The sequence below is a fragment of the Oncorhynchus nerka genome, linkage group LG9b (genome assembly GCF_034236695.1).
Source record: "Oncorhynchus nerka isolate Pitt River linkage group LG9b, Oner_Uvic_2.0, whole genome shotgun sequence".
In the NCBI taxonomy this organism is placed as follows: Eukaryota; Metazoa; Chordata; class Actinopteri; order Salmoniformes; family Salmonidae; genus Oncorhynchus; species Oncorhynchus nerka.
In genome coordinates this window covers 41,860,703-41,883,179 of record NC_088424.1, presented here as the reverse complement: position 1 = coordinate 41,883,179, position 22,477 = coordinate 41,860,703, and the positions used below count along the sequence as shown (strand labels likewise).

General features: G+C 43.8%; 1 protein-coding gene across 3 annotated transcripts; it reads right to left on the bottom strand.

Moving 5' to 3' along the window:
• Positions 1 to 598: 598 nt before the first annotated feature.
• sdhc (succinate dehydrogenase complex, subunit C, integral membrane protein) lies at positions 599 to 21,641 on the bottom strand. 3 transcript variants are annotated; one of them, XM_029643829.2, is made up of 6 exons: positions 21,572 to 21,641; positions 17,734 to 17,793; positions 9,084 to 9,185; positions 3,272 to 3,333; positions 2,710 to 2,873; positions 599 to 1,446 (listed from the first exon to the last, which is right to left on the bottom strand). In XM_029643829.2, the coding sequence occupies exons 1-6, from the start codon at positions 21,586 to 21,588 to the stop codon at positions 1,339 to 1,341; spliced, it is 513 nt and encodes a 170-aa protein (XP_029499689.1). In that variant the 5' UTR covers positions 21,589 to 21,641; the 3' UTR covers positions 599 to 1,338. The 3 variants fall into 3 exon arrangements, with proteins under 3 accessions (XP_029499689.1, XP_029499690.1, XP_064869802.1); XM_029643830.1 differs by lacking the exon at positions 17,734 to 17,793 and having other exon boundaries at positions 21,572 to 21,613; XM_065013730.1 differs by lacking the exons at positions 17,734 to 17,793; positions 21,572 to 21,641 and adding an exon at positions 10,721 to 11,237.
• Positions 21,642 to 22,477: the final 836 nt, after the last annotated feature.

The window sequence follows — 22,477 nt, the reverse complement described above, 5'->3', positions numbered from 1 at the left end:
TGCTGCACACAAACTGCGGGGAGCCTTCATCAATATTTCAGAAAAAACATAACTCAAGACACAGGCTGCCCTTTTTCTGCCCAAAACGCTGTTGGTGGAGAGAAAACAACATAATGGACTCGGATGGAGACAAAAGTTCTCCCGGAGAGGGCTACTGTAGACAGAAATGACTGGAGCTGACACACAAGCGTAAGATCTGACTGGCAAAGTGGCATTACTGGTGATTTGATGCTCCGAGTGATCTACATGAGGATCTATTGCAGATAAATGACATCACAGGAGACAGATTTAGAACACATGAATTTGTAAGTCGCTCTGGATAAGAGCGTCTGCTAAATGACTTAAATGTAAATGTAACTCTTATCCCAAATAGCACCCCGTTTCCCCACATGGTGCACTACTTTTGAACAGAGCCCAATGGGCCTCAAGTCAAAAGTAGTGCACTTCACAGGGAGCCGTTTGTGCTGTTGACATCATTGTTCCTCCCATAATTGGTGCTAAAATGTAATCATATTCAGTTCGATAACAAACCCGCGTGATGTTAGGGTCATCTTTCCATTATTTTGGTTTCATTTCTTCCCATCACACAACACTGTCATTTTGTAACACCCATTCTGTTTAATTGATTTCACTAATATATTACATGCATTTCACTTGACATTAAACTTGAGCACAGCCAGCCTGGTCTCATAGACTAGACGTAACATAGTACATCTAAATCCGGCACCCTCATATTAGTATGATATGATACGTTTGATATGGTTCCATAAAGGTGATATTTGATATGGTTACAGAAGGTTCCTTAAGGCAACAATGAAAGTAGAGTGGTTGGATGGGTGAATAACGTGAACATCTGGCAACCCAAAGAATGAATGAGTGTTTGAAACTAAATCACGGACAATTTTAGCAAGTACTTATGAATTTTTAAAGATATTCCTTTCACCCCCAACATTAGCCACAACAAATTAGAATTCTTAACAAATCATATGTTTGGCAAATTTGTAACATATTATTCAAATTCCAATTTATAACATACCCATGCGAAACATCCACAAATGAATATATACCATAAGAAACATAGCATAACGCAGTAATTGAGTCGCCTGGATTTACATGTATTATGTTACGTCTACCCCGGGTACCATGTTAGCCGATTGACCAGGCTAAACCTTTCCATTATAAAAACCACAAAACATTTGAAGTATTTATACATTTATCCATTCAATTACTGTGTTGGTGACACAAAGACCAGAATATATAATAAACAAAATAACCCCTTCATCCCTCACTCCATATTCTCTCCGCCTCCCTTTCTCCTCCCTTCCTCCGCCTCGCTGCTCACATGTATGCAATGGCAGCAATGGAGGTCAGTATTGACAGAGCGATGACCACGTAGCCCGAGCGATACACCTCAGGAAGCGTAAATCCCTTACCACTGTCCCAGAACTTAGACAGAGAGAGAGAGACAGAAAGAGAGAGAGAGAGAGACACAGGAGAGAGAGACACAGGAGAGAGAGAGACAGAAAGAGAGAGACAGAAAGAGAGAGACAGAAAGAGAGAGACAGAAAGAGAGAGAGAGAGAGACAGAGAGAAAGAGAGAGACACAGGAGAGAGAGAGAGACACAGGAGAGAGAGAGAGACACAGGAGAGAGAGAGAGACACAGGAGAGAGAGAGAGACACAGGAGAGAGAGAGAGACACAGGAGAGAGAGAGAGACACAGGAGAGAGAGAGAGACACAGGAGAGAGAGAGAGACACAGGAGAGAGAGAGAGACACAGGAGAGAGAGAGAGACACAGGAGAGAGAGAGAGACACAGGAGAGAGAGAGAGACACAGGAGAGAGAGAGACACGAGAGAGAGAGACACGAGAGAGAGACACGAGAGAGAGAGACACAGGAGAGAGAGACAGAAAGAGAGAGAGAGAAAGAAAGAGAGAGAGAGAAAGAAAGAGAGAGAGACACAGGAGAGAGAGAGACAGAAAGAGAGAGAGACACAGGAGAGAGAGAGACAGAAAGAGAGAGAGACACAGGAGAGAGAGACAGAAAGAGAGAGACACAGGAGAGAGAGAGACAGAAAGAGAGAGAGACACAGGAGAGAGAGACACAGAAAGAGAGAGAGACACAGAAAGAGAGAGAGACACAGAAAGAGAGAGAGACACAGGAGAGAGAGAGACACAGGAGAGAGAGACAGAAAGAGAGAGAGACACAGGAGAGAGAGACAGAAAGAGAGAGAGAGACAGAAAGAGAGAGAGACACAGGAGAGAGAGACACAGGAGAGAGAGACACAGGAGAGAGAGACACAGGAGAGAGAGACACAGGAGAGAGAGACACAGGAGAGAGAGACACAGGAGAGAGAGAGACAAAGAGAGAGAGACACAGGAGAGAGAGACACAGGAGAGAGAGACACAGGAGAGAGAGACACAGGAGAGAGAGACAGAAAGAGAGAGAGACACAGGAGAGAGAGACACAGGAGAGAGAGACACAGGAGAGAGAGACAGAAAGAGAGAGAGACACAGGAGAGAGAGAGACAAAGAGAGAGAGACACAGGAGAGAGAGAGACAAAGAGAGAGAGAGACAGACAAAAATAACAGTAAAGAACGAGAGAAAGAAAAGGAGGATACATTAAAGGACAGACATTAACAAGGACTAACATAGCACTATATTAGTTTTAAGGCAATGACCTAGTGTTATGCGCTGTGGACTTTACTTACCAGATGGCGGATTCCATTCAAGGTGTGGTAGGACAGAGGGAAGGCAATGCCAAACTTAGCTAGACCAAGTAGAGCAGGGCCAATGGACAGGGAGTGGATCAGGTCAAGGTAGTATGGGTAGCTACCTGGCAACACCAACGCTAAGAGGGCAAACGCCGATATACCTGAAAGACAGAGGACAACATTATGTTTTTAGGACTGTGATCTTGTGGTCTTTTCCATGTGGTCTTTTCCATTGCAGCGTAGCCTAGTGGTTAGAGCGTTGGACTAGTAACCGAAAGGTTGCAAGATTGAATCCCCGAGCTGACAAGGTACAAAATCTGTCGTTCTGCCCTGAACAAGGCAGTTAACCCATTGTTCCTAGGCCGTCATTGAAAATAAGAATTTGTTCTTAACTGACTTGCCTAGTTAAATAAAGGTAGATACAAAATAAAAAAGAGGAGTAGGGTGAAGTTGCCACTAGATGTTGATCTTGGGGTCAGTTTTTGAATTTCCCCCAATAATGGTTCAGGGAAAGGTTGACCCTGGAGTGTGCTGTAAGAGGTTAGTATATTAATTATACCTCCACTGAGTCCAACTCCCGTGCCTCTGTGTGTGATGGACATCATCATAGGCACCGACCACCTGCAAGACACAGGGTACCATGACAACACAGGGCAAGGCACACGTACAGTATACAAACACAGCATTTGTAGTTCACACTGGATATAAACCCTGTCAATACCTAAAGATAGGTCCCTTGTGTTTTACCTGGTCACGTGACCCAATGGTAATATCTAACCCATCCACTGTTATGAGCAAAATCAATAAAAGGCTCTTTACATAATTAGTAGGGTTGGAACGGTACACGTATTCCTACCAAACCATTTGGTACAGGGACCTCGGTTTCTGTCTGAACTGTGAGTCCGAATGAATACTTACAAAAATAGTGTATATGGAAGACGACAACAACAACCCCTACGCCCACACAGTAATCCACTAGGCCCACACAGTAATCCACTAGGCCCACACAGTAATCCACTAGGCCCACACTGTAATCCACTAGGCCCACACTGTAATCCACTAGGCCCACACTGTAAACCACTAGGCCCACACAGTAATCCACTAGGCCCACACAGTAATCCACTAGGCCCACACAGTAATCCACTAGGCCCACACTGTAATCCACTAGGCCCACACAGTAATCCACTAGGCCCACACAGTAATCCACTAGGCCCACACAGTAATCCACTAGGCCCACACAGTAATCCACTAGGCCCACACAGTAATCCACTAGGCCCACACAGTAATCCACTAGGCCCACACAGTAATCCACTAGGCCCACACAGTAATCCACTAGGCCCACACAGTAATCCACTAGGCCCACACAGTAATCCACTAGGCCCACACAGTAATACACTAGGCCCACACAGTAATCCACTAGGCCCACACTGTAATCCACTAGGCCCACACTGTAATCCACTAGGCCCACACTGTAAACCACTAGGCCCACACTGTAAACCACTAGGCCCACACTGTAAACCACTAGGCCCACACTGTAAACCACTAGGCCCACACTGTAATCCACTAGGCCCACACAGTAATCCACTAGGCCCACACAGTAATCCACTAGGCCCACACTGTAAACCACTAGGCCCACACTGTAATCCACTAGGCCCACACTGTAATCCACTAGGCCCACACTGTAATCCACTAGGCCCACACTGTAATCCACTAGGCCCACACTGTAATCCACTAGGCCCACACTGTAATCCACTAGGCCCACACTGTAATCCACTAGGCCCACACTGTAATCCACTAGGCCCAAAGGCTACGCCCGCACAGTAATCCACTACGCCCACACAGTAATCCACTAGGCCCACACTGTAATTCACTAGGCCCACACTGTAATCCACTAGGCCCAAAGGCTACGCCCGCACTGTAATCCACTAGGCCCACACTGTAATCCACTAGGCCCACACTGTAATCCACTAGGCCCACACTGTAATCCACTAGGCCCAAAGGCTACGCCCGCACTGTAATCCACTAGGACCACACTGTAATCCACTAGGCCCACACTGTAATCCACTAGGCCCACACTGTAATCCACTAGGCCCACACTGAAAACCACTAGGCACACACTGTAAACCACTAGGCCCAAAGGCTACACCCGCACTGTAATCCACTAGGCCCACACTGTAATCCACTAGGCCCAAAGGCTACGCCCGCACAGTAATCCACTACGCCCACACAGTAATCCACTAGGCCCACACTGTAATCCAATTGGCCCACACTGTAAACCACTAGGACCACACTGTAAACCACTAGGACCACACTGTAAACCACTAGGCCCAAAGGCTATGCCCACACTGTAAACCACTAGGCCCAAAGGCTACGCCCGCACTGTAATCCACTAGGCCCACACTGTAATCCACTAGGCCCACACTGTAATCCACTAGGCCCACACTGTAATCCACTAGGCCCAAAGGCTACGCCCGCACTGTAATCCACTAGGCCCACACTGTAATCCACTAGGCCCACACTGAAAACCACTAGGCCCACACTGAAAACCACTAGGCCCACACTGAAAACCACTAGGCCCACACTGAAAACCACTAGGCCCACACTGAAAACCACTAGGCCCACACTGAAAACCACTAGGCCCACACTGAAAACCACTAGGCCCACACTGAAAACCACTAGGCCCACACTGTAATCCACTAGGCCCACACTGTAAACCACTAGGCCCAAAGGCTACGCCCACAATGTAAACCACTAGGGCCACACTGTAATCCACTAGGCCCACACTGTAATCCACTAGGCCCACACTGTAATCCACTAGGCCCAAAGGCTACGCCCACAATGTAAACCACTAGGCCCAAAGGCTACGCCCACACTGTAATCCACTAGGCCCACACTGTAATCCACTAGGCCCACACTGTAAACCACCAGGCCCAAAGGCTACGCCCGCACTGTAAACCACTAGGCCCACAATGTAATCCACTAGGCCCACACTGTAAACCACTAGGCCCACACTGTAATCCACTAGGCCCACACTGTAATCCACTAGGCCCACACTGTAATCCACTAGGCCCACACTGTAATCCACTAGGCCCACACTGTAAACCATAGGCCCAAAGGCTACGCCCACACTGTAATCCACTAGGCCCACACTGTAATCCACTAAACCCAAATGCTACGCCCACACTAAACCACTAGGCCCAAAGGCTAGGCCCACACTGTAAACCACTAGGCCCAAAGGCTACACCCACACTGTAAACCACTAGGCCCACACTGTAAACCACTAGGCCCAAAGGCTACACCCGCACTGTAAACCACTAGGCCCACACTGTAATCCACTAGGCCCACACTGTAATCCACTAGGCCCACACAGTAATCCACTAGGCCCACACTGTAAACCACTAGGCCCACACTGTAAACCACTAGGCCCACACTGTAAACCACTAGGCCCACACTGTAAACCACTAGGCCCACACTGTAAACCACTAGGCCCACACAGTAATCCACTAGGCCCACACAGTAATCCACTAGGCCCACACTGTAATCCACTAGGCCCACACTGTAAACCACTAGGCCCACACAGTAATCCACTAGGCCCACACAGTAATCCACTAGGCCCACACAGTAATCCACTAGGCCCACACAGTAATCCACTAGGCCCACACAGTAATCCACTAGGCCCACACAGTAATCCACTAGGCCCACACAGTAATCCACTAGGCCCACACTGTAAACCACTAGGCCCACACAGTAATACACTAGGCCCACACAGTAATACACTAGGCCCACACTGTAATCCACTAGGCCCACACTGTAATCCACTAGGCTCACACAGTAATCCACTAGGCCCACACAGTAATCCACTAGGCCCACACTGAAAACCACTAGGCCCACACTGAAAACCACTAGGCCCACACTGAAAACCACTAGGCCCACACTGAAAACCACTAGGCCCACACTGTAATCCACTAGGCCCACACTGTAAACCACTAGGCCCAAAGGCTACGCCCACAATGTAAACCACTAGGCCCACACTGTAATCCACTAGGCCCACACTGTAATCCACTAGGCCCACACTGTAATCCACTAGGCCCAAAGGCTACGCCCACAATGTAAACCACTAGGCCCAAAGGCTACGTCCACACTGTAATCCACTAGGCCCACACTGTCATCCACTAGGCCCACACTGTAAACCACCAGGCCCAAAGGCTACGCCCGCACTGTAAACCACTAGGCCCACAATGTAATCCACTAGGCCCACACTGTAAACCACTAGGCCCACACTGTAAACCACTAGGCCCACACTGTAATCCACTAGGCCCACACTGTAATCCACTAGGCCCACACTGTAATCCACTAGGCCCACAATGTAAACCACTAGGCCCAAAGGCTACGCCCACACTGTAATCCACTAGGCCCACACTGTAATCCACTAAACCCAAATGCTACGCCCACACTAAACCACTAGGCCCAAAGGCTAGGCCCACACTGTAAACCACTAGGCCCAAAGGCTACACCCACACTGTAAACCACTAGGCCCACACTGTAAACCACTAGGCCCAAAGGCTACACCCGCACTGTAAACCACTAGGCCCACACTGTAATCCACTAGGCCCACACTGTAAACCACTAGGCCCACACTGTAATCCACTAGGCCCACACTGTAATCCACTAGGCCCAAAGGTTACGCCCACACTGTAATCCACTAGGCCCACACTGTAATCCACTAGGCCCACACTGTAATCCACTAGGCCCACACTGTAATCCACTAGGCCCACACTGTAATCCACTAGGCCCACACTGTAATCCACTAGGCCCACACTGTAATCCACTAGGCCCACACTGTAATCCACTAGGCCCACACTGTAAACCACTAGGCCCAAAGGCTACGCCCACACTGTAATCCACTAGGCCCACACTGTAATCCACTAAACCCAAATGCTACGCCCACACTAAACCACTAGGCCCAAAGGCTAGGCCCACACTGTAAACCACTAGGCCCAAAGGCTACACCCACACTGTAAACCACTAGGCCCACACTGTAAACCACTAGGCCCAAAGGCTACACCCGCACTGTAAACCACTAGGCCCACACTGTAATCCACTAGGCCCAAAGGCTACGCCCACACTGTAATCCACTAGGCCCACACTGTAATCCACTAGGCCCACACTAATCCACTAGGCCCAAAGGCTACGCCCATATTAATCCACTAGGCCCACACTGTAATCCATTAGGCCCACACTAATCCACTAGGCCTAAAGGCTATGCCTACACTGCATTTTATGCCTCGAGTAAAATCGGAGCTGAAAAAACATTGTAGGCTATTCCGCTAAAAATGACTAATTGGCGCATTTCAAACGGTGCTTTTGTGAGGCGCAGCTGGGGAACTAGTTCTGTACGATAGCACGTGGTGGGGGTCGATAACCCACAATTCATTGTTGTTTAAAGCGCCCAGTAGAAGCAAAAATGTATTGAACTTAGTAAGGAATCAACTAAATGTATTGAATTCATTTGGTATGTTCCTTTAGCTTTCTGAAAAAGGCAAGGGTGTGGGAATGCCTCTCTCCCTCTCTCTCTGTGTGTGTCTACCACTTTGTGTAGCCGTTAGCGATGATGCTAATGACAACAGGCTTCTGGTAGATGAAAAGGCTTCTCAATTTAAAATATTAAACTACAAAGTAGATGACACATACCTGGCAGAATAATATCATGATAAAAGGGCCGTTAGCAACACTTACACCCAAAAATGCCTTACATTTTTTCCCCAGACCTCCGAAATGGTCCCCTGGTGGTTTAAGTGTTGTTGATGTAGAACCCACAATGATGTTATTGTATTTTTCAAAAGTGTGATTTTAAGAGATGATTGATTTTGGAGAGTGAAAACCAGGGGAAAAAACAGAAACCTGTGTAAAAAAAATAAATAATAATTGGCCCTACATTATATAGCTCAAGATCCTGGGGTTAGTTTGAAATCTTAATGAACTACATTAACAGTTGGCATTTCATTTTCCCGCTGTACCGAAACAGAACCTTAAACCCCAAAAAAAGGCAATTCGTACCGAACCCTGGGTTTGGTGAACAATTACACCCATAATAATGAGTTCATTTTCTTGCGAGGAGCGCCTGAGTGGTTGTTTTGAGGTTTAAAAGAAGGTACTTGCTCCCCTGATCCATAAACAATGTCACAAAGCACTGAATCAAAGCTGTGTGTATTGTCTTCCTATTGGAGTGATCTTTGAAACGGCCTGGAGACTATGGAGAAGACAATCAGACGAGCAACCTTCCACAATTTAAATTTGACACAGCCATTGCCGAGGTGCAGTGTGAGAGTTTCTTAATTTATTAATTATTATTATGCACATAGCAAACTTACTGGTAGATGGTGATATGTGGCGACATGGGTCGGTTCATTTTGTTGTTTTTGGCCCAGAACTTGTTCATTTCCTCCTTTGCTGTGGTTCCCATTGGAACAGCACTAAAGAAATAGAGAAATTGTATATTTAGATCACTAGAGAACTACTAGAGAAAACACATGCATTCAATTCCAACATAACATGTCATCACATTAAAAGAATAACAGAGAAAGTGGGCAGGTACGTACACCAAGGGTTGGAACCGGAGGAACAGAACCCGAACCAAAGGGGATGTATACTGTTCCAGAACAGAACCCGAACCAAAGGGGATGTATACTGTTCCAGAACAGAACCCGAACCAAAGGGGATGTATACTGTTCCAGAACAGAACCCGAACCAAAGGGGATGTATACTGTTCCAGAACAGAACCCGAACCAAAGGGGATGTATACTGTTCCAGAACAGAACCCAAACCAAAGGGGATGTATACTGTTCCAGAACAGAACCCAAACCAAAGGGGATGTATACTGTTCCAGAACAGAACCCAAACCAAAGGGGATGTATACTGTTCCAGAACAGAACCGTCATTTTAAAAGCATGGGAAACCGTTTTTATACAGTCCAGGCATTTTTTTACAGTCCCATAAAAATCACAATACATTTGCCTATGCAAAGCCCTCCCTCTGTCACTCGGAAACGTATTCCTGCCCCCCCTCCCTCTCTGAAGCATAGGTTACTGAAGCCTACTGACGATGTTACAAGCGTAATTCAGAAAATAGAGAGATATCTAATTAGAGAAGAATGGATAGACTTTTTCCAATGTTAGTTAAGGATCCTACAGTGATCACGTTTCACATTGGATTTATTAACTACAAAAAGGTAAGAACTGTTTTTAAGCAATGGTGAAGATCTAACAAGACGCATCTGCATAGCATCCTCAAACTGCGGAAAAATGTTGAGGCATTTTGACACGGTTTACCATTTTGATAATAATTGGAAGTTAATACATCTCTTATCGCCCAAAACAAAAGACGCCAAATCTTGCAAAGCCTCAGAAGAGGAAGGTAAAAGCGCCCCCTTCTGACAGCCCTTCTTCGGCCTCGGAGGATGATTGCTCGGAAGTAGCACCAGCATGGTTCAGAAAGGGTATAAGGAAAATCCAAGAGACACTTTATGAACGCCTCATAAAAATGGATTCCCCAAGTCTCCCTCCTTGCTCGCACCCACTGGAAATCGAGAGGACCCATCGCACCCTACGGAGGCAGCTGCCTGGCCCGGTTGCACCCAGGGCATTACATTTCTATGGTACCAGGACACAGTCTGCATCCTCTCAGCTGCCAGAGCAAAGGAAGAGTACGGAGATGCCAGAATAATGATCATTCCGGATCTTTCTCCCACACAACACAAGATGATGGATTTCTCCCCACTAAAGAAGATTCATATAGTAACCAAAAATAGTGTTTATCAAATCAAAATATATTTTATATTTGAGATTCTTCAAAGTAGCCACCCTTTGCCTTGATGACAGCTTTACAGACTCTTGGCATTCTCTCAACCAGCTTCATGAGGAATGATTTTCCAACCATCTTGAAGGAGACCCCACATATTCTGAGCACTTGTCTGCTCTTCCTTCACTCTGCAGTCCAACGTCCAACTCACCCCAAACCATCTCAATTGGGTTGAGGTCGGGTGATTATGGAGGCCAGGTCATCGGATGCAGCACTCTCCTTTGGTCAAATAGCCCTTACACAGCCTGGAGGTCAAATCAAATGTTATTGGTCACATACACATGGTTAGCAGATGTTATTGGTCACATACACATGGTTAGCAGATGTTATTGGTCACATACACATGGTTAGCAGATGTTGCGAGTGTTGCGAAATGCTTGTGGCATTGATTAAAGTGGCTAGTGATACATTTTTACATCAAGTTTGTCCAATATTAAAGTGACTGGAGTTGAGTCAGTATGTTGGCAGCAGCCATCAATGTTAGTGGTGGCTGTTTAACAGTCTGATGGCCTTGAGATAGAAGCTGTTTTTCAGTCTCTCGGTCCCAGCTTTGATGCACCTGTACTGACCTTGCCTTGCCTTCTGGATGATAGCGGGTGAACAGGCAGTGGCTCGGGTGGTTGTTGTCCTTGATGATCTTTATGGCCTTCCTGTGACATCGGGTGCTGTAGGTGTCCTGGAGGGCAGGTAGTTTGCCCCCGGTGATGCGTTGTGCAGACCTCACTACCCTCTGGAGAGCCTTACGGTTGTGGGCGGAGCAGTTGCCGTACCAGGCGGTGATACAGCCTGACAGGATGCTCTCAATTGTGCATCTTAAAGGTTTGTGAGTGCTTTTGGTGACAAGCCGAATTTCTTCAGCCTCCTGTGGTTGAAGAGGCGCTGCTGCGCCTTCTTCACAACGCTGTCTGTGTGGGTGGACCAATTCAGTTTGTCCGTGATGTGTACGCCGAAGAACTTAAAACTTACTACCCTCTCCACTACTGTCCCATCGATGTGGATAGGGGGGTGTTCCCTCTGCTGTTTCCTGAAGTCCACAATCATCTCCTTTGTTTTGTTGACGTTGAGTGTGAGGTTATTTTCCTGACACCACACTCCCGAGTGCCCTCACCTCCTCCCTGTAGGCTGTCTTGTCGTTGTTGGTAATCAAGCCTACCACTGTAGTGTCGTCTGCAAACTTGATGATTGAGTTGGAGGCGTGCATGGCCACGCAGTCATGGGTGAACAGGGAGTACAGGAGAGGGCTCAGAACACACCCTTGTGTGTTGTGAGTCATTGTCCTGTTGAAAAACAAATTATAGTCCCACTAAGGGCAAACCAGATGGGATGGCAAATCTCTGCAGTGTCACCAGCAAAGCTCCCCCACACCATCTCCGTCATGGTGGGAACCACACATGCCGTGATCCTCCATTCACCTACTCTGCATCTCACAAAGGGGAACAAAACATGTCTGCAGCATTGACGGTCCCCAAGAACAGTGGCCTCCATCATTCTTAAATGGAAGAAGTTTGGAACCACCAAGACACTTCCTAGAGCTGGCCACCAGGCCAAACTGAGCAATCGGTGGAGAGGGGCCTTGGTCAGGGAGGTGACAAGAACCCGGTGGTCACTGACAGAGCACCCAGAGTTCCACTGTAGAGATGGGAGAACCTTCCAGAAGGACAACCATCTATGCAGCACTCCACCAATCAGGCCTTTAGGGTAGAGTGGTCAGACGGAAGCCACTCTTCAGTAAAAGGCACATGACAGCCCACTTGGAGTTTGCCAAAAGGCACCTAAAGGACTCCGACCATGAGAAACAAGATCCTCTGGTCTGATGAAACCAAGATTAAACTCTTTGGCCTGAATGCCAAGTGTCAAGTCTGGCGGAAACCTGGCACCATCCCTACAGTGAAGCATGGTGGTGGGAGCATCATGCATTGGGGATGTTTTTTCAGCGTCAGGGAGACTAGTCAGGATCGAGGCAAAGATGAACGGAGCAAAGTACAGAGAGATCCTTGATGAAAACCTGCTCCAGAGCGCTCAGGACCACAGACTGGGGTGAAGGTTCACCTTCCATCAGGACAACAACCCTAAGCACACAGCGAAGATGCACTAGTCTTTAAGATATCTGTACCTGCTATGCATAGCATCACCGGAATTAGGTTCATTGTAAATTATACATATATTGTATAAAAGTCCATTGACTGTTCCCTGTAACATGAAAATGTTTTCAGTCACAAAATAAATGTAGAATTAAAGCGACAAACATCGTCAACAATAACGACCAGACTATTTAGCCCCACTTGAGCATGTAAAAAACAAACAAAAACAGGATGTGTTTACGGTCACCAACCGCAAAATGCCAACCAATCGGCATTCCCCAAGGCTCCCTTGAAACCAGTGCCGCGCGGTGTCAAAAGTGAAACAAACGCACCTATGCAGCACAGGAAAAAAGACAGGCTATAACCTTTACCAGACGATAACTTTCATCCCTCAACAATGAAATGGGGACAATTAGTGAATCATCAACATCATCCTGAGTTCACAACCAAAAAGGTTAAAAGAAGACTCCTTTTACTTCCCTGTCCATAACAGTTAGTCTAGAATCGACTTCTCTCTTATTCCTGCAGGCAAGGGAAGTTTAACTACTGGGTGTAAGTATTTACCAAGAACTTTATCAGATCATTCTGCCCTGCTGGCTTCATTACCAATCAGTAAAACACAGCCACCCTCAAGGTGGTGGAGGTTTGGCACATATTTACTAAATAATCCCACACATTTGTAAGATTTCTGAACACTCATATCAACATATCTTTTTAGCACCAATACCAACTCTGCGCACCCCCCCACCCCCCTCCCTAATTTTATGGGAAGCGGTCGTTGCATATCTGAGGGGGCTAATCATTTTGTTTACCTTATACGTAAGACATACAAGGCTAAAAAGTAGATTTGTTGGAGAAAGACATTTCTTGAAAATGAACATAGTTCCTAAATTAGACATGAGTCTAATGTTTGTATCGTTGAGTCATCAAAGAGATTGGAATACAACACCCTGACGACCCACAAAGCAGAAAATGTTTTTAGGAGAACAAAACTACTACGAACATGGAGATAAAGCAGGAAAGTTGCTTGCTCGGCAGATAAGGAGAGAGGAAGCTATTAGAGTTATTGGCTCTATTAAGCTGCCCAATAACACAGTTGTTCAGGGTCCTGAGGAAATGAATCTAGCCTATAGGGAGTTTTATGAAAACATTATACAAATCTAAAGTGGATGCCCCTGCCACAATGCATGTGTTTTTGAACAAACTCAATTGACAAGCTTTAACTGATGAGGAGAGAGAGTACTTGGAGAAAGAGATCACATCTGAGGAAATGGGGGAATCCATTTTCAACACTGCAGGGGGATTTCCTATTGAATTCTATAGACCCTTTTAACAGAAACTAATTGAGCCTCTTTGCAGTATGTTTAATTATGCCACAGAGACAGAAAAGCTCCCAGACGCACTTGAACAAGCACTGGTCACAGTTTTGTTAAAACCTGGGAAAGATTCTCTGCTTTGTGGGTCATATAGACCAATAGCTTATTGAACACTTCATAGAAGATTCTTGCAACAACAAAAAAATCATAGCTCTTAAGACTAGATAAGGTTCTTCCTGACTTGGTTGATAGGGAACAAACAGGCTTTGTAAGAAACCGATCATCTCCTGATAATAACAGAAGATTATTTAACATTATGCATTATGTAGAGAATGACCAAGAAACATTAAGAAGCGGAAAAAGCTTTTGACTACATAGAACAGAACAACCTGTTCGAAGTTTTACAGAGGATGAATAGTGGACCTCAGTATGTCGGGTCTGATTAGATTACTGTACAAATGTCCGGTAGCTCAGATCCTGACGAATGGAAACAGTTCTCTCTATCACGTGGCACAAGACAGGGTTGTCCCGCTAGACCTCTTTTTCTTTGGCTATAGAGCCACTGGCAGAAGCTTTCAGATCTCATCCAATCATAGTGTTCATTTGGGTGGGCGTGAACATCTGGTCTCACTATATGCTGATGACATTCTGCTTTACCTCACCAAATCAGAAATCTCACTCCGGGCATTAGTTGACATCCTGAAAGAATATGGGACCTTTTCAGGATATTAAATTAAAAATATTGAAGAGTATAATCATGTCTTTTAACAGGGCAGCTATGCAGAACCAAATTTTAAACCAGCCATTTTCTTTGGAGACTTCAGAAAATGACATATCAGGGATAGCAATCTCCACTTCTCAAAAAGGTTGAAGAATTAGATAGATGGCAGGTCAATTGTGTAAAGATGAATATATTACCACAATTCTTGTACCTTTTCAAAACCTAACCCTTTCCTATTGGCAATGTTTTTTTCAAACAACTTAACAGGAAGGTCTCTTCATTTCTGTGGAAAGGGATCCCCCCTAGCATGAAACACACACCTTTATTGAAACCATACTCAGGAGGGCTTACTCTACCTGACTTCCTGTTGTATTACTGGGCATCTCGGCTAAAGGCTGTGTTGGTATGGCAAGATACAACAACAAGTTCACCCTCTTGGAGACAGGAAGAGCGTCTTTCCCCGGTTTCATTGGCATCTATACCTTATATTAGCCCCACCTTAAGCTTTGCTAGGTCTCATAAACAACAGTTTAATTAAACACTTTAAATATATTGATTGAAGTCTGTAAACAGAGGGGCATCGATCTATATATGAATAAACACCTTTCTATAAGAACCCCATCTTACCCAAACCCGTGAGACATGGTATTACATGTTCTTGGTTCAACAAAGCAATTAACACATTTGGTCATCTGTATAGAGAATGTGAACTACTATCCTTTCAACAACTGGCATTTCATTTTCAGTTTCCTCATTTCTTTAAGTACCTACAGGTTAGGCATTATGTTGCCACTCAACAGGGAGGTAAGGATTCAGTCCATGAGTAAATGTACACCTGATAAACTGTGGCTGGAAAGGAAAGAGGTAAAAGGTTTCATTTGTTACATGTACTCTGGTCTCCAAGCTCTGTCGGGGAACAATGAAGCGGCATGATGACCGTGGTCTCATTGTTGAGGATGAGAAATGGGTTGAGTTCTTTTTAGATGCTCAGCATCTTTCATTTAACACAAGGCTCAAGTTGATGCAATTCAATATTTTACATGAGGGTCTACTTTACACCAGAGATTAAGATGAATTCTAAATATTCAACATGTTTCCCAAGGTGTAAAACGGGGCTGGGCACACTGATGCATATGTTTCTGTCCTGCACTGAACGAGTCAATTATTGGAAAGACATTATTCCGATCTTATCACAGGTCACTAATATGACAGTACCACTAGATCCTTCCCTTCACTCTTCTTGGAGAGGAATCTGTTCAACCAGTTCATATTGGTAGCAAAACCAGATTAGTTTAATCAGCAGTCAATACAGCCAATAAATGCACAGCTTTTATATGGGAAAAGTGACACTCTCTCTGTCAAGGAGCTAAAATAACTTCCTATATTCCATCTGAAAAAAATAACATACAATTATGATGTAATAACCCCTGTGAATTGTGACTGATGTCTGGGGGGACTTTCAGCAGTTCGAGTTGTCAATTTAGCTGCCTCATTTTCTTAATGTATCATTTGTTTTTGCATTGAATAATATATTTTCTAGCATTGGATGTGAAGGTCATTCTGTTTTGTTTTATTGTTGTTAATCATTGAAGCCAATACCGGATGAGGGGAGGTGTTCATGTGTTGGGGAAGGAAGGCTTTGGCATTTATCATGCTATGTTATGTAGGTGGGAGGAATAACGGGGAATTATCTGTGTCCTATTTTGTTGATTGTTAGTTTTTTTTTTTTATAAGGAAATAAATATATTGTAATAAAAAATATAGTGCTGCTCTACAAGCGTGTTAGCCAGAGAACATTAAACCAACTCGGAAGTTCAAAGATATTCAAAGTTCCTCTATAAAAGCCACTCCTCTGTAGGTATAACTCTGTGGGCCTAATTCAGATAATGCATGCCATAAGGTGCTCGGTTCTTCAAGGCAAGCATCCTCCATCCTCACCCTCAAAATGTCAGTTGCATCTCACACCCTACACTGTGACCGTCAGCACACTGTGTGTTTGTCTTTCAGTATGATTAAACCATGCTGTAACGGCAAAATACAATTTGCTCTTAACGACTTTCCTAAACAAATTAAAGTGCTTACCCACTCCACACCAAGCTGCTCTATGTGGCCTGATTGGTGTAGTAATTTAATGTAATGTAAATGTATATACACTACCATTCAAAAGTGTGCGGTCACTTAGAAATGTCCTTGTTTTTGAAAGAAAAGCACATTTTTTGTCCATTAAAATAACATCAAATTGATCAGAAATACAGTGTAGACATTGTTAATGTTGTAAATGACTATTGTAGCTGGAAACGGCTGATTTTTTTTAATGGAATATCCACATAGTTGTACAGAGGCCCATTATCAGCAATCATCACTCGTGTGTTCCAATGGCACGTTGTGTTAGCTAATCCAAGTGTATCATTTTAAAAGGCGAATTGGTCATTAGAAAACCCTTTTGCAATTATGTTAGCACAGCTGAAAACTGTTGTCCTGAACAATGAAGCAATAAAACTGGCCTTCTTTAGACTAGTTGAGTATCTGGAGCATCAGCATTTGTGGGTTCGGTTACAGGCTCAAAATGAACAGAAACAAATAACTTTCTTCTGAATCTCATCAGTCTATTCTTGTTCTGAGAAATGAAGGCTATAATTCCATGTGAGAAATTGCCAAGAAACTAAAGATCTCGTACAACGCTGTGTACTACTCCCTTCACAGAACAGCTCAAACTGGCTCTAAACATTATTTAAAACCTTGTCAACGTCTTGACTATATTTCGTATTCATTTTACAATTCATTTCATGTATGTTTTCATGGATAACAAGGAAATGTCTATGTGACCCCAAACTTTTGAACAGTAGAGTATATTTTTAAAAGGAAGGGAAAGGAATGATGTAAAGCAGTATTTGGGGGGGGGGGGTTCAGAACTTTATTTTGTTGGTCGGAACAGTGCAACAGAAGGGGAAAAAAAGAATGCTTCTGTTCAGAACGAAACGATTGGAAAATAATTTCAGTTACAACACCTGACACTGACACTGACACACATACAAAATCTACTCACTGTCTGTAGAAAACGCCAAACTGAGGGCGGGACAAGCAAGTGCCCTGTCGGGCTAGTGTCCTGTGAGAGAGATCAAACAACATACATTTCATAATGTTAGTAAAAACATGGTTTAGTATAAACAACAAAGTCTGTTTCACTGAGCCACTTCCTATTTCCTCAGAGGAGATTAGAGACCACACTTCTAACTCCCAGCTCGATAATGGTGAAACCATGTTGAGCAAAAGCAGAAATAATAATACACAAGCAAATCAGTTCAACATTTTCAAGGATGTTCATGTTCAAACTAGAGCTCTGCTACCTGACTCAGGGCCTGTTTTTCCATCAATAACTAGGGCAGGGCCTGCTTTTTCCATTAATAACTAGGGCAGGGCCTGCTTTTCCATCAATAACTAGGGCAGGGCCTGCTTTTCCATCAATAACTAGGGCAGGGCCTGCTTTTCCATCAATAACTAGGGCAGGGCCTGTTTTTCCATCAATTTTTTATTTATTTATTTTACCTTTATTTAACCAGGCAAGTCAGTTAAGAACACATTCTTATTTTCAATGACGGCCTGGGAACAGTGGGTTAACTGCCTGTTCAGGGGCAGAACGACAGATTTGTACCTTGTCAGCTCGGGGGTTTGAACTCGCAACCTTCCGGTTACTAGTCCAACGCTCTAACCACTAGGCTACCCTGCCGCCCCAATAACTTGGGTAGGGCAGGGCTCTGGTATCACCAAATTGATCACTAATATTTAAAAGCTGAGCCATTTTCCTCGTGCTCTGCTACACAGTACAGTCATATGACTAAGATAAGAGATGGACCTCAGTCAAATATAAGACAGGAGAGATGATTTCACTTAGTCTAAATTAAGAGTGATGAAAAGTTGCTAATAGCTCTCTAATGTCTGGTCATTGAGAAGAGCAGCCCAAGTGCAGTCGTTAGTGTAGGTACTCACAGAACGAGCTGCCATGGACAGAGAAGAGCAGCACATTCCTTTACTAACGGAGGAAGTTAGTCAAGGTTTGAAATAATTACGGTATGTTTTTGTCAAATACTATATTGGTTTGGGCTTAGTCAATTTGCAGTGTACAAATTATTTTTAATTGATTTCCGGGCCCCCAACTAACCCCTGAAGAAAGAAATTGTCCAGCAGCTGAAGGTAGTTGGGTACTCATGCTCTAAAAGGTTAACACGCATCGCCTGTGGCACGGTTATGGAAACATAAAGGAAGGTATCTTCCATATCAGCGGAATTGTTTACATTTATTACTACACACATTTATAGGGTCAGTGGTCGCATTGGCTTTCAGAAATCAGAATTATAAAAATGCAGACCATCAAATAAAAAAAAATCACCTGCGTATTATATTGAAAGTCAGTGTTTTTTTTCTTCAATAGAGTGAGATGGGGAAAGAACTATAGTTTTTCTAAACACAAAATACAGTTGTGCAACACAATTCGGCAGAAAATAGTTTATCACATGACAACAGAAGTGCAACGCTATTTGGCTAGCGGCCACACAAGTAAATTAGCTTCCAATGAAAAAGCAAGGTATTTTTTGCAAAAACAATGCATGGTCATCATATTTCTAATGTTTATCATAGAAAGAATGTAGCCAGCTAGATAATTTAACCTTGCAACCGGAGAAAACCTACACTGGAGGAAAGTACGGAACGTACCGGAGAAAAGTAGTTTAAACAAAGAGGAAGAGGTGAAGCGAGAGGCATAACTTAGACAGGCCCAAAACCTGTCTTCTCCAGCAGGTGTCATTTACATTAAAATAATTTGCTCACAGAGCGAAGGTTTTGTATGGCGGTCAATAAGAGTGTGTCGAATTTGGTTAACAAAAAATGTCAAGCTTATTTGCTACGTGTGGCTTATTTGATCGCGTATACATTTTCGTAATGATTAGATTAGGCAACCGAGAAAATACACTTTATATCGGAGTTGTACCTGTGGGTCACACGCGTATATCTGCTCTCTCATTGGCCAGAATGGTCCCACCTGATCTTGCCTCCTCCCTACTGCCTTCCATTTTTTAAAGACATTTATTTTAGGTTCCGGAGAGGCCACTTCAGTATCCGGTCCATATAACGGATAATCTGTTGCTACACATCAGTCGGAACGCTGTCTGTCAAGAGCAAAGATATTTCATCTGACTTGAAAAGTGCAAATGAAGCACGAAATTAGTACTTTTACATTCATGATTTGGAACGAACCATGCCTGAATGAAGCCGAGCAGAATTGACAATTAGAATCATTTTAGATGTAACGTTACGTGTACAAAACGCAGCAAGATGGTAAACGTAGAAAAGCTTTCCTTTTCTGCTTGAAAAAAATGCTCAATTCTGCGTTAACGCACCCCCAGAGGGTGAGGGTTATTGTCTACACAGCCATATTTCCATGTTACAGCGATTGTTTACAGGAAGCAGGCGGAAGAGAGAGGCTTACCTGTGATAATTAGCTATGAGTCCCCAAACACCTGTGTATAAATGGAAGACTGACGCCACAAACGTGTTGTCACTGAAAAATACTATCGGCTGCAACTGGAGTATGTTTTGGCTGCCAGACCCAATTCAGCTCTAAACAGAACATCTAAGGGTCTTGGAATAGAAAGAGTAACGTTAAGCTCAATTTACAGAAGTTCAGACACACCTACTCATTCAAGGGTTTTTATTTATTTTGACTTTTCTACATTGTAGAATAATAGTGAAAACACCAAAAACTACGAAATATTACTTTCAAGAAATGTTAGATTCTTCAAAGTAGCCACCCTTTGCCTTGACAGCTTTGCACACTCCTGGCATTCTCTCAACCAGCTTCACCTGGAATGCTTTTCCAACAATATTGAAGGAGTTCCCATATGCTGAGCACTTGTTGGCTGCTTTTCTTTCACTCTGCAGTCCAACTCATCTCTTAAAGTAATGGACTGTCGTTAACTTTTTTTAAATTAACTTTTAACAAGGCACACCTGTTAACTGAAATGCATTCCAGGTGACTACCTCATGTAGCTGGTTGAGAGAGTGTGCAAAGCTGTCATCAAGGCAAAGGGTGGCTACTTTGAAAAATGTCAAATATAAAATATATTTAGATTTGTTCAACACTTTACTACATGATTCCATATGTATTATTTCACAGATTTGGATGTCCACTATTATTCTACAATGTAGAAAATAGTAAAAAATTAAGAAAAACCCTTGAATGAGTAGGCGTGTCCAAACTTTTGACTGGTACTGTACGTGTAATGTAATGGAACCGAGTTTCATTATCAAGGGCTTTGCTCCTAACACCGGTGTGTAACTTTAGAATGTGATATAAAAGTAAAGGGCTTTGTTCAAGAACCGTATCACAATTGTGATTTGATTGACGGTTAGATGGGGTACTGGGGTACTTGGCAGTCGGGGCGTCTAACGCTACCTCTAAAAATAACATACAATGTCCTTGGACATTAAGGACTAAAGAGAGGCTCCTTAAGAGTAACTTACATATTGTGTTAGCTAGCTAGGATACCACATAAATAATCTAGCTAACTAGTTATATACATGAAACTTGGAAGCATTGCTTCCATAGGAATGTAAAGATCATTGTAGCGTTCATAACTATCAACATAACTTGGTGTAAATCTAAAAATGTGTTGTCACAGGAGGAGCTAGCTAACTAAGCATGCTAACGTTAGCATGTGTAGTAAGCAACGATGTTATGACGATAGTAGGGTGAAGCAAGCTCTCTGGCTAAATAAATCTATTTGAACACCCCTCTAAGACAAATTAATACACATATGTCAAACTAACAAACGAAATGTAAACATCAATAAACTGTCTCAATGTTAGATAAAGCACGGGTAACTACTGACCTTAGAAGCAACGCCATTGTTTCTTTAACAGCTGAAACAGGATATGGCGTAACGGATGTTATTATATTTTTCCTGACGGTCCGATTAGTGCTAGACGGGATGCTTGGGACAGCCATACCCAAGCCTAAGGACCTAACCATGACCTTGACCCTGACCCCTAAACATTAACCTCGACCCTTACCCATTTAAAATGTACATTTCAATCGGGGGTATGTACGTCCCAAGGATCCCGGATATCAAATAACCTGACGGTCCCCGTGAGAAGGTCAGATGGAAGGTCAAAAGGCCCAAGGAAAAAAATGATCTACACCAAAGATTATCTTTTACATTGAAAAAAATGAAAAACATGTCCTCAATTATTGCGGGCAAGCGAGATCAGGTGGGACCATTCTAGCCAATCAGAGGGCAGATATGCACAAGAAACAACAGACATACATAGTTTATCTCAAAGTTCCAGAATGCCAAGTGCATCCACTTATATCAGTACATTTGTTAACAGCCTAAACATTACAAAACTTCTATTAGATCAAATAAGCTTTGTGTAATTCGACACTCTTTCATAGACCTCCATACAAAAATAGGGTTTATCTCATGGGAACAAATTTTGGGCTGAGTAAATCCTCTCTCTTATACTTTTCCTCTCTGTCTACACTAAAACTGAGTTTAGGCTATTTGAAATGCTTTTGTCAAAACTTGTTGAGATTTCCCTGAACCCTGCAGCTGTTAGAATGATTATTTTTGCCAGATTGCAACCATTTTAGGTTTATACACCCCACCCATGGTCGATAATCATAAGGTTAAATGATCCCAATAATGAAGTAAAGGAGACTGACATTACTCCTTATAGTCCAAGGATCTTACCTGTTCTGTTAAGAGGTGAATTGGCTCTGAAAGTCAAAACAGCCA

What these genes read in the sequence shown, in the direction of transcription:
- sdhc (XM_029643829.2), bottom strand. An exon ending in CCACATATCACCATCTACCA is followed by an intron (nt 3,334 to 9,083) that starts GTAAGTTTGCTA and finishes TGTGTCTTGCAG; the next exon opens with GTGGTCGGTGCCTATGATGA. An exon ending in GGGAGTTGGACTCAGTGGAG is followed by an intron (nt 2,874 to 3,271) that starts GTATAATTAATA and finishes TCTGTCTTTCAG; the next exon opens with GTATATCGGCGTTTGCCCTC.